The sequence below is a fragment of the Cryptotermes secundus genome, unplaced genomic scaffold (assembly GCF_002891405.2).
Source record: "Cryptotermes secundus unplaced genomic scaffold, Csec_1.0 scaffold540, whole genome shotgun sequence".
Lineage (NCBI taxonomy): Eukaryota > Metazoa > Arthropoda > Insecta > Blattodea > Kalotermitidae > Cryptotermes > Cryptotermes secundus.
In genome coordinates this window covers 244,607-256,507 of record NW_019742447.1, presented here as the reverse complement: position 1 = coordinate 256,507, position 11,901 = coordinate 244,607, and the positions used below count along the sequence as shown (strand labels likewise).

The window sequence follows — 11,901 nt, the reverse complement described above, 5'->3', positions numbered from 1 at the left end:
ATCAAGAAATTGTTTGTGCCATTAGAATCAATGTCTTCCGAGGGGATATTATTTTCTTTTATTGCTAGTGGGATGGGACTAAGTCCCTTGTATTGCGGGGTTCCGATGGAATATATAATTACCGTGAAGAATACTGAAGTAATTCTTCTATAGGCCAGCATAGAAAATTGGCAAGATATAAGTATACGTTTTCAGTGTAAAATGTATTCACTAATCTAGACTTTCTCGGTATTAAATACGAAGATTATTCAGCGTCACTTTGCACTTTGGCTGGAGCTCAAATGCCCAATGACGGCAAATTTGATATTTAAGTTATTTTCGCAAGTATTATATGCCAGGAAATATTGTGATGGTGAAAAAATCGATCTTGAAAGTTTGACATATTCACGCTTTTAAGACATCCTCACTGACGAAAATTGGTTTTGGAACGCCATCTATTTGTCTGTATGAATGTACGTGTGTCTGCACCTATGTGCGTCCTTTTAGCGCCTAAACAGTTTATTCGTGTTGCGTATTTAGTACATTCTCCTTCACGGGTCCAGTGCACCTTGAATATGAATATTCTATCTTCAAAAATATGGACCATTCAAATAGACGGAAAAAACAATATTGTGATTTGTCGAAAACGGAATTAGTAGTTTTGGTCATATTTCAGTAATTAACTCAGATTGTTTCCCAAAATAAATATGCATCGTTGGTATTTTCAGGAAAAATTCCTTAAGACCCCTAAGAGAATGTATGTGCAATTTATTTTCACTGATTTTTATTACAATAGTTTAATAATCCCATTTGCTCTGTAATACATGCATACTTAATTCTAGCGTTCAAGTTACACAATATTTGGTCCTTTTCTGTGAAGGTGTGATAGATTTTCTTATATTACATATTGTATAAAGACGTTTTATACACGTGTAAAATTAAATAAATAGGATAGTTAAGAAAAGGGAGAGATGTCGAGAAGAGCTATTTTTGTCTCTCTTAAATTTTTATCCAAGAATTCTTCTCAATTGATATAGAATATAGCATATGTTAGAATTTTTTCTCATATGGTTATATTTTCTAGATTGAGTACACAGATGTTGCAAAAAAAGCACTAAATCACGGGTACACTCACTATAATTTTTCATTATTTATTTTGCACGATAAATATAATGGATATACATATGTACAACGTTAACTAGCGAACCTAAATATACGTTACATAAAAATAATTAAATAGAATATTATGTTAAATGGTATGCGCGAGATTGATATGGGTGTGACGAAATTAATAAGGTCCCTGTCCTCTCTGTGTGGATCCTGGGTACCCTCTCTGTCCAGAGAAATCATCCTGGCCTCCTTGAGCTTCCTCATACCGGATCATTGGTTTATAACCTTCTTCATCCGCTTCATATTGTACGATTTGCTTGCGCCCGTCAGGAAGCAAGACGTAGTAAGTTCCCCTGGCTTCCTCATCCTGTCTGTCCTCTACATGACCGAAATCGCTGCCAGAATCAGGGTCGTTAACCTCGTAAGAAAATTCGTAATTAGCCGGTTCCTGCAAGAAAGTATTATACCATAAATTACAAAATGCTCCATACAAGGAATTGTAGTTCAGCAGTGCTGCTACAAAAAAAAAACTTATTAATATGACGCAGTTACTTTCAGTGCCAAAACTACGTGCTAAATTCAGGTAAATAAAAATTACACGATACGGATTTTATTAACTGAAGTGTCTGAGTTCGTGCACAAGAATTACACTTACAGAGAGATCGTCTACTTGTCCTCCGTTGACTCCTCGAGAGTAATCATATCCACCGTTTGAAATATGTTGACCAGATGCTCCATTAACGCCTCCAAGTCTGGCCGCACTGGAAGGAGCACCATATCGGGAGGAGAGATTGCTACCAAATCCGCCATTAGTTGATGGAGCACCATGCTGAGTGGAGGGAGAGGGACCGAAAGATGAAGGGGTACCATACTGGGCCGAAGGTGCACCACCGAATCCACCGTTTGCAGAAAGGGCTCCGTTGCGACCGATAGCTAAAGGAGCATTGTATTGGGCGGACACAGTTCCACCAAATCCACCATTTTCTGAAGGAGCTCCATACTGTGTAGAAAGAGAGCCACCATTACGGCCAAACACTGAAGGAGCACCATATTGGTTGGATGGAGCAGTTCCGAATCGCCCCGAACCTGAAGGTGTGCCATACTGTATTGAAGGAGAAGCACCATTGCTACCAAAAGCTGAAGGAGTGCCATATTGATTTGAAGGTACTCCGCCAAATCTCGCGGAACTTGAAGGGCCACCGCTGTAGTGACCGAAGGAAGACCCACCAAATCTGCTTGAAGCTGAAGGTGCACCGTATTGTGAAGAAGGTGGACTGGCACCGAACCTGCCAGAGGCTGAAGGAGTACCACTACCAAATCTACCTGATGCAGATGGAGCATTATATCTTGAAGAAGGAGTACCATCACCAAATCTGCCCGAGGCTGAAGGAAATCCACCAAATCCATTAGAAGCTGATGGAGCTCCGTACTGAGAGGAAGGAGAACCGCCAAATCCGTTGGATCTTGCTGAAGGTGCACCATATTGGCTCGAGGGGTAATTTTCTCCGCTGAATCCATTTGAGGCACCTGATGGTAGCCCGTATTGGTTTGATGGTTGTGTCCGTGCGAAAGCAACACCCGTTTCCTGTCCTGGTGGTAAGTACGATCTGTCCGCTGGGGGCTCAGCAGTTACGCAAGCTCCCACCGTCAAGATGAAAATAAGAAAAATCTGTTATGTGAGAAAATTACAGATGTTAGTATTATGTTTACAAGCAACTGAAAAATATGCGAACTTTGAGACTCTCACGGCAGCGACTATCAGAATACACGGCGTAATACCCCGGATGATAGCATCTTCAATTGTAAAACAAACAAGGTTCGTTAATTTCGAAATGGACGAGGAAATATTTGCTGAGAAACATGAAACGGAAATCAAGTTGAATTTTAAAATTGTGTAGGCTTATGAGACACGAGGATTAGAATGATCGAGTATTATTTTAGGACGGTACCTGCATCGGAACGCAAACATAACGATATGTCCTTCAAATGACAATATTCCGTTTTAAAACCACAGATTATCGTGATGAATATGTCCGCTTTTCTCCCCAGTCTGTACATTTTCTTGGGAATATAAATGAACCCATTCCTTTCCTTTCCTGTCTCTTCTATCTCCTTTCTTTAGTGTTTCTTTGAAAGAAAGATCATTTAAATGCTAATTTTAAAGATGCAAGAGTATATGGGAAAAGGTAGTGTACGAAAGTTAGTTAGCATCCAATATTTAATACTACTCGCATGTATAAAGATGAATTGCTGAAATTTGTCTCAAAATTTGGTTGTCAAAATGGGAAATGTCCATGTGTATAAAAGGAAAAATATTCCTGTAACATGCCACGAAGGCCAATGGGGTTTTGAGACGTCGAGGCTCCCACATTTTCTAGACAGTCATTTTACAAATGACAGTGAGGCTGTCAGCCTTATGCACCGGCCGTCCTTTAACCCCAGGAAGTTTCCTGGTACTCATTTCTGTCAAGAGGCTAAGTCGACCCCAGGGCCATAGTGCGAATGGAAGGATTAGATCAATTGAAAATACAGTGGCGTCGTCGGGAATCGAACCCGCGACCTCCACTTTGTCTCATAGTGCCTCAACCAACTACGTCACCGCGTGTCCCAGTCTCTATGTTTAATATCCGATGGTGCAGTGTTATAATTAAACTAGCTACAATTACGCTTAAATAAAAAAGAGACTGAATTTACTACACCACCTGAAGTTGCCTTCCCCCCCCCTAGCTACACTAATTTTTTAATTCGCTAGTGGGGTGGGTGGAGTCCAGCTGGGTCCACTCTACACGGCGACCACTTCTGACCCATTGTACCAGCCCCAGATGCTAAGTGAGGGTGATTGTGGAGCAATTGGTGGAATGAAGATTGGCAGGGGAAACCGAAGTACTCTAAGAAAACCTGCCCCAGCGCCACTTTTCCACCACAAATCCCACTTGACCAAACCCGGGATCGAACCCGGGCCGCCGCAGTGGGAAGCCAGCAACTAACCGCTTGAGCTATGGCGCAGCCTTAGCTACGCTAAGTGAGAATCCTTGTTTGCCAGAATGAAAGACAAATCTTCCAAGACATCACATTACCTTTGCCATGCCTGCCCTGATTGGTTGTAATCCTTCTGTATTCTTAAGGACGCCAGAAGACGAACTGTGGATGAAACTTAAGATGCTGCTAGCATTTATATAGCAGAGCAAGTGCACAGCACCGATGGAGAGAGTACCCCAATCCCCACCTCATGGCGCACAGAGTTCTGAATTGAGAGGGGGACTCATTCTTATCTAGAATTCCATATTAGATTGCTTAATAGTATTGAAATTGAGAAGGATTCTTCTTCAGGATACCCTTACCTTGTTCTCTCCTTTCTCGTGGTGGCTCCGGGTTAAGTTAACAAGACATTGGGTTGCATGATGCTTCACTGCCCTTGCTATGCAACGCCCGGAGGTCCAGCTAACATGATTCGCGTTTGTTTTCTTTATATGTCGTAACACGATGATACAGTTGCAAGGTGTTATGTGCGCAGTTTATGCCTCTTATGCTAGAGGCAACACGCCACACGTATTGTGCATCGACAGAAGAATTTAATAGGCGAAATATAGTATGAATTTCATTGCCTCTGGGCACTTATCTGTTTCACCATTGGCAGTATAATATTAGATAATTATTAATTCAGAACCATACATGTATTCCACTAATCTGATATTCCAAGCGGGAATAATTGAACGTCATAGTGGGTTACGTTGTTGGTCTCTGTCCCCAGAGAAACACAAATTGGGAGTGTCTCAAAGCAGGGAGGCAAGAATAATATTCTGTCATAAGAAAAATTTGCATGCGCATCTTCATAATTTGTACTCCTTAAACATATTATTTTTAAAAAATTAATGATAATGAGACTCGTGAGACGTATGGCACGCATTGCAGTGATAAGAAATGCTTTTTGCTGTACCCGATGATATATTATTTAGCTTACAGGATTGTTTATTGTTCTCTGTTTGAAAGTTCTATATCTTTTTCTCCTACTCGCACCGCATTTCTTTAATCTAAATTTTAATATTATTATTCGATCGGCAAATATGTTTACAAAATACTCTCATCCTGTCAGAGATGACGTATGAATTCTAAGTCCCTCTTCCCCGTCCCCACGCGACATCTACACGGCGCCACCTCCCAGAAGTCTGCTTTCTTCATATTTGTAGTAGTCTTCTTGAGTCGTATTATAGACTAGTATTCGTAGCAGTTTTCAGAAATTCCGGATGATGAACAAAATCTGAAATCTCAGTAATTCTGAGTGTTAAACAGCATCGTCAGACCTCTTTAGGATCTAAGAGTAATTCATGTAAATGAAATTGAAGTAGATGTGACAGAAAAATATATCGCATTAGTTGAATGTACCTCGGTTTCTTAATTGAAGCCAAGGTGATGAGTTGTGGTCAGTTTGTTAGGATATTTTATTTTTATTGCAAAATTTCAAGCGTCAATATTGACAAGTGTAAGTATGGTAAAGCTAAAGCTGTCTCTGTGCTTAACTAATTAAGCACTACGCCATGAAGGTGTGTGGGGAGTGGATGTATAGATCCATATTTTCTTGATCTCGACACTAGTTGGAGGTGAGTGGTCAGCTTCACGCCCCTGCCGCTTTACCCCCGGAAAAGAGACTTCGATACCAAATGTATAGGAGGTTGTGTGAACCACAGAGCCTGTCTGGACGGCTGGAAAAGTGAAAATTCTTGACCCTACTAAGACTCGAACTCCGACTCCTCGGTCGTCCAGCCCATAGCCAATCGCTATACCGACTACGCTGTCCCGGCTTCTAGAATTTCTTTTTTTAATTTTTTAAATTCCCATAGTGGTGGATGCAGTCCAGCTGGGTCCACGGCGGACATTGATTGGCCTATTGTACCTGCCCCAGGTGATTATGATGATGATGGAGAATTTGATGGAATGAAGAAGATTGACAGGGGAAACCGAAGTACTCGGAGAAAACCTGCCCCAGCGCCAATTTGTCCACCACAAATCCAACTTGACCAGACCCGGGCTCGAACTCGGGCCGCCGCAATGGGAAATCAGAGACTAGCCGATTGAGCTATGGCGCGGCCGGCTCCTAGTGTAAGTCCAAAAGCCAAACTTATTTTACTTTTATATCTTATATCACTTCAATTTTATTTTTTTTTCTGCTGCTCATCAAGGTGACTTCATGCAAATTGAGTATCGTTGTGATCTAATAAAATTGTGAGAAATGGTCTCTTAGTAACATGACTTCTATATGCTGATTCTGCCATTCCAAATTGTGGTTGCAAGCAGCTTTAACTCTTCCATTCAGCTTTCTTATCCTGAAGATGGACGCAGCACGATCCTTCGAAACCACCGTAACGTCTGCCAGATTACACTACATCACATCACTCGTTCAGATTTCCTTGAAATCCTGAACATGAGATTAGAGTCTGTATTACAAGCTTAAAAAGAATGGTTTATCCTTGCCGGTAATAATCAAGCAATATTTCCACTAAAAGAACAAAGTTTATGTACAGTAAGGAAGTCATGTATGTCCGTTCCAATGTTTCGTTTATCAATTCATGTAAATACTTTAATGGAATTTAATATTTGTAGTCTATACGGAAAATTAATGCAAATTTCCTTTTAGTCCCTATCGCTTCGCTTTTAACACCGAATTATATATGGATCCGATCGAAGTCTGTTGAATTAATAATAAAATTCTTTGCATACGTAATTTCTACATAAATTAAATATTTCGTAATATGATACATAATCTTTATATGGAATAATTTTAGATATATGTAGTTCATGTATAGCACACTGCCAGAAAAACTAATTAATGCCTTATATTTTAAATGTTATTACTGTTGATTATCTGGTATTATCAGCAATAGATTTTGTGGCTATAAATTCCTGTACGTATATTGTTGATTAATTGTGTCAACAAGATATCTGTAGGCCTGTGATCTGTGCATGTATGTGGAAATCAATTAGGGATGAATAGTAGGAAGGGAATTACTTGGAAATACTCAGTACGCCTTTCCGCTCGTATTTTCTTGTGCCTAGGTAATCTGCGGTCAGAGTTATACACAGTTTAGAAGCCACGAACACGAAGTTTATGGGTAATTGGATTACATTACTGAAGCCAGGTGGACTCAGGCATAGTTACGACACAATCAGCAAAGAACCTTGGAACTTCTTCATTGAAGATCGGACTAATATACTTTCGGAAAGTTACATAATTAAGATTATGGCAGTCTAAAAGATTCTAATTTCCTATATAAACCATTCTAAGACACCTTGAATTTAAATTGCTAGTCGGAGGGTTCGTGATTGCGGTGTCTGGACTGATGTAATCCATCAGAAGTCGTGAAGACGCACAAAAAATTGCCGTTAAATTCTACGTTATCATCTGTTATTTGTATCAAAGATGATATGGCAGCGGAATTTGAGTCTGAACGGAAAGTAAATTAAGTGAGTTGCATGTTGCTCCTGCTTCCCCTTTGCATATACGCCCATTCCGTCATCCAGTTAGGTGAGGGTCGAGACGTGTTTCTTTTATACGTTCATATGTTGAGATGTTCTCATTGTTCGACAGAGGAAGCGCCTAGAAGGAAATTCTGGACTGAACAGCAACTTCAAATATTAATTTGATCACTTTCTTTCAAACAATTATTCCCCATAACTGATGCCATATCAGAATTTCAAATATATTACTTCGATTTCAAAATGTGCGCCCTATCTTTTTTTCTATAAAAACGTTCGTCGAGTGTCGAATTTTCTAAATTGAATATATTAGTACTCTCGAATTTAACCTTTTAAAACCGAGCAGCTTGGTGCAGCGGTAAGACTTCAGGCTCGAGTTTAACTCGGTCGGGAAATCGGATATCTTGACTGATAGTTTTCGTGTTTTTCTTCGGTCCCTCCAAAGAAGTGCCAAAATAGTGCCTCAATTAGGCCACTACCGTTTCCTTCCGGATATTCTCCAATTCATTGTCTACAATTAGTTCTATATACCTGTCTAACCTGAGGTTCTCTGTGAGCCGTGTAATAAACTGCAAAGCATCAAACATTTAAAGTTCACTGTAGGCCAACTACCTGCTTCAGTAGTAATTATATTTGTGTTTTTACTTATGGATAAACATTTGAGTTGGACCCAAGAGGGAGAAAATAATAGGAGACTGAAGAGAATAGCACAATGATGGATTTTATGACGTGTACTCTTCTCCAAGTGTAATTAGAATGATCAAGTCTTGGAGGATGAAACGGACAGGGTATGCAGGCTGCATGGGAGACAACAAGAATGCATGCAACATTTTGGTCGAAAAACCAGAAGGAAACAGATCACCGGAAAGTCTCAGACGTAGAATAAAAAATAATACTAAAACTGGTCTTAGATATGTACTTTACTGGGGTTTTTACTGGATTCATCTGACTCAGGATAGAGACCAGTGGCGGGCTCTTTGTAACACAATAATGAACCTTCTAGAAAATGTTGGGGAATTCTTGAACAGCTGAGCGACTGTTGGCTTCTTCAGTGGACTCGGCTGTATGGAATTAGTTTCTTAATGTATTATCACGTGCTGGAGTGACTTTAGACGAGTTTTTGGTTTGATGACCAGATTTATTTGACTTTTTGATACAGATTTAAATTTACAAACACACTAGCATCCGCAGTCACGTCTTGTATAGTCGTTGCTTGGTAGCGGCTTCAAACGGCGGACGTTCCCCTTTCTCAGGGTCTCTGAAATGTTCCCGGCCTCAGCTACCAGCTTCTAACAGCAATGTCTCACAACAACTGAACCTTGGCAGTTCCCTAACTCCAACTCCTAACTTGTCCTGTTTATAACACCATGTCGCGGACACACATAAAACGCCTTTCCTCCGTTGTTTATGGGGCACTGCATAATAACTGTCGTTGTATAGTTGATTATTTCATGGTCGTTGCCTAGCAACGGACGTACATGCCACAGTATATTTATAGATTTACCATTATTTTCGCAGTAAACAGCGATTTATTCTGAAACAGTTAACCTGTAGCTAATTACAAGGGGCAGAGTGTGTTTTAGAGGTAGGAATATAATTTTTAAATAGTAATTAGATGAATATCATGCTGCAGGTGGTTAAAGATACTTAAAGTTTCTAGCTCTGATTGCATATTCAATCGACATAAATGTTTTGAAGTTTTATGGGCTAAATCAGATTAAAGATATTATGATCTCTATCAGTGTCTTGCGATGGAGGCTCATAGAGCTGAAATTACGTAATTGTGATTTGTGTCCATATTGCATCTCAAAGAAGCGTCGCAATTCTAATCTCTCCTCTCGAAATGATAATGCTAACGTCATCCTACTAAACAGGCAAAAGCAGTCGTCACACTGCAGAATTGTATTACTGAAGTACTCAAATATTTATGGGTATATTTAGTCTCTTCAGACAGAAACGGAATGATGCTTTGAAATAGGCCGAGACAAACTCCTTCTGAACCCGTTTACGCTCACCGTTCGTGCCCATCTTCCCACCTAAATCGATACAAAATAACCTCGGGTGATTAAACATTATCTTTAAACATCCTATGAATACACAATTTCATCTGACCAACTGCCCATCTTCTTACCAGTCCCTAAGCCAGCCTGACTGTTCAAATGTGGAACTGAATGAAGCTTTCTCATCAGAAAATTTTCTTGGTTTAGACCCACCCGACAGCGCTTTTCAAGTATTGGCCCCAAAAGAAGGAACCCACTGTGAATTATTGCGAAAGGACATGAAATTAAGCGGGAATGGTGTACTTAAGGTAGTTTTACGGGATGTGCTTGAAGTGACTGAGAAAGTCCAGTAAAATTTTCAATCACACTAGACGATTTTTATTNCCAGAAGATGACTTTCTTCAAGTAGAAAATTATTTGCCATTATTTTTATATTTTTATCCTGTTCAGAAGCCTAATATTAAATGTACGCAAATATTATGTGTACATAACAATAATATTTTAATATTAGATCTTTCATCTCACGAAATAGGACGGAAAAATACAGGGAAAAATGTAATGTGTATTATGCAGTTGCTGCTGGAGTTGGTTTAATTGTTAAAATAACGTTTTACGAAATAGGATGCGTAAGTGTGAGAAGTAGGTGAGACCAGAACAAGCTGGTGGGGCTGGGGGGAGGGGGAATATGCAGACTAGACGTTGCATAGTAATACTACTCGTTCCGAGAGACTGGTCTCATATGAATAGAAAGAATGTTATGCTAATTTCAATACGATGTGGGATGCTCCACATGGAGAAGATAAATTCGTGAAAGTTTTCTCTCGATCTTTCTCGTCCCTAACTGAATTGCGGAAGGGGAACTTGATGTTCGTATGTGTCAATTTGTGGACCCCGTATTTATGATTTATATCTCCTGTAAAAGATGTACACTTCTTCATGACATTTCATTCAGACTTTCGTTCCCCAATTGAACTAAAAGCAAATGGACTGACTGGAGTAAGAATAGCGAGAAAGTTATTTTAAGCCGTTACGCATTTGACATGTATATTTGACGTTTGTCAATTTCGAATACCAATCGGCACACTGAGTCCCTTGACGAAGGGCTTTCGCGGTTTTCCTCAATCATCCAGGCAGATACTTAGACGGTAGCGTAAGTTAGGCCACCGCCGCCTTTTCAACTCATTATTCATTACTCATGCTACCATTCGAGGCTACATAATCTGAAGTACAAACATCGTCGTTAAATAAGCAATAAGTATGTACATAAGGCTATAAATAATGAAGTAATACTTCTGTGACTGCATGAAGATAGTCTCTTGAATTATTCCTGTCAAATATCTGAAAACTTGTTTCTCTCTCTCTCTCTCCCGCTCTCTCTCGATATATATATATATCGAGAGAGAGCGGGAGAGAGAGAGAGAAACAAGTATATATATATATATGTATGTTCAGATCAGTTTTGCTACATTAACAGTCTACAATTTCAGTTGAATTAACTGAGAACTTATTTTAAACGATAAGTTTTAATAAATTAAATACTTTCATTAATTGTTTCCTTCCAAAACAGTGATAATATTGGTTCTTAAAGAAACTAAAATGTAGTTGATTCTTACTATGATCATGCCGGTTTCGACTTATTGCCTAAAGATGTCTATTTCGATTATTGTGGGTCTGATTTTCCTCAGCACCCTTAGGCAAATGTCGGATAGTGCTATTAAATAGACCACATCCTTTGCCGGTTTACCATTCACAGTCTTCCTACAATTAGACGAAATAATAACGGATGAATTTAAAAAGAGCAGTTAAATAAAAACGTCGTGATTTTAGTCCGCAAGTGAACTTTACCGACCGAGCGACCGCCGCTTGTCGGCAAAGTTTGTGTTAACTTTAGCGGAGAGAGGATGTCGCGTGGTCAGTGGTCAGTGATAGAAGGAATCATGGCTCATACTTTCCTTGGATGCTTCAATCTACAGCGTAAGACTGATGGAAATTATAAAATATAAATTTTTAGTTTACATAATTTGCAATATTATATATTTCCTTCGTGTTATATTAAATTATATTGTATTAAATTCAAAGGATTTTATTCTGACCATAGCTTGTTATCTTCACTTAACGATATTTAAGTCCTAAATATACACTGTGTAATGCGGTATTAGTAGGTAGGTTTAGTGTTTGTGATGGATCTTCCTAGACAGTTCCTTATGTACGCTATCAATGTGCCATTCATTTACCGCAACCGAACACAAAGCTAAATTTGGACTTCACGTGGTCTTCTTATTTTTTCGATTCTAAAAGTAACCAGAAGATGCAGTTAATATTTTGCCTCACAAAATACTAC

At 39.3% G+C, this 11,901-nt stretch overlaps 1 protein-coding gene across 1 annotated transcript; it reads right to left on the bottom strand.

The window, feature by feature from the left end:
- Nucleotides 1-816: 816 nt before the first annotated feature.
- LOC111873211 (pro-resilin) lies at nt 817-4,219 on the bottom strand. Its single transcript, XM_023867731.2, has 3 exons — nt 4,167-4,219; nt 1,745-2,758; nt 817-1,537 (listed from the first exon to the last, which is right to left on the bottom strand). The coding sequence occupies exons 1-3, from the start codon at nt 4,173-4,175 to the stop codon at nt 1,268-1,270; spliced, it is 1,293 nt and encodes a 430-aa protein (XP_023723499.1). The 5' UTR covers nt 4,176-4,219; the 3' UTR covers nt 817-1,267.
- Between the last annotated feature and the right edge of the window lie 7,682 nt (nt 4,220-11,901).

Excerpts from the sequence above, each read along its gene's own strand:
- LOC111873211 (XM_023867731.2), bottom strand. Across the intron at positions 1,538-1,744 it reads GACAAGTAGACGATCTCTCT|GAACCGGCTAATTACGAATT; the intron begins GTAAGTGTAATT and ends ACTTTCTTGCAG.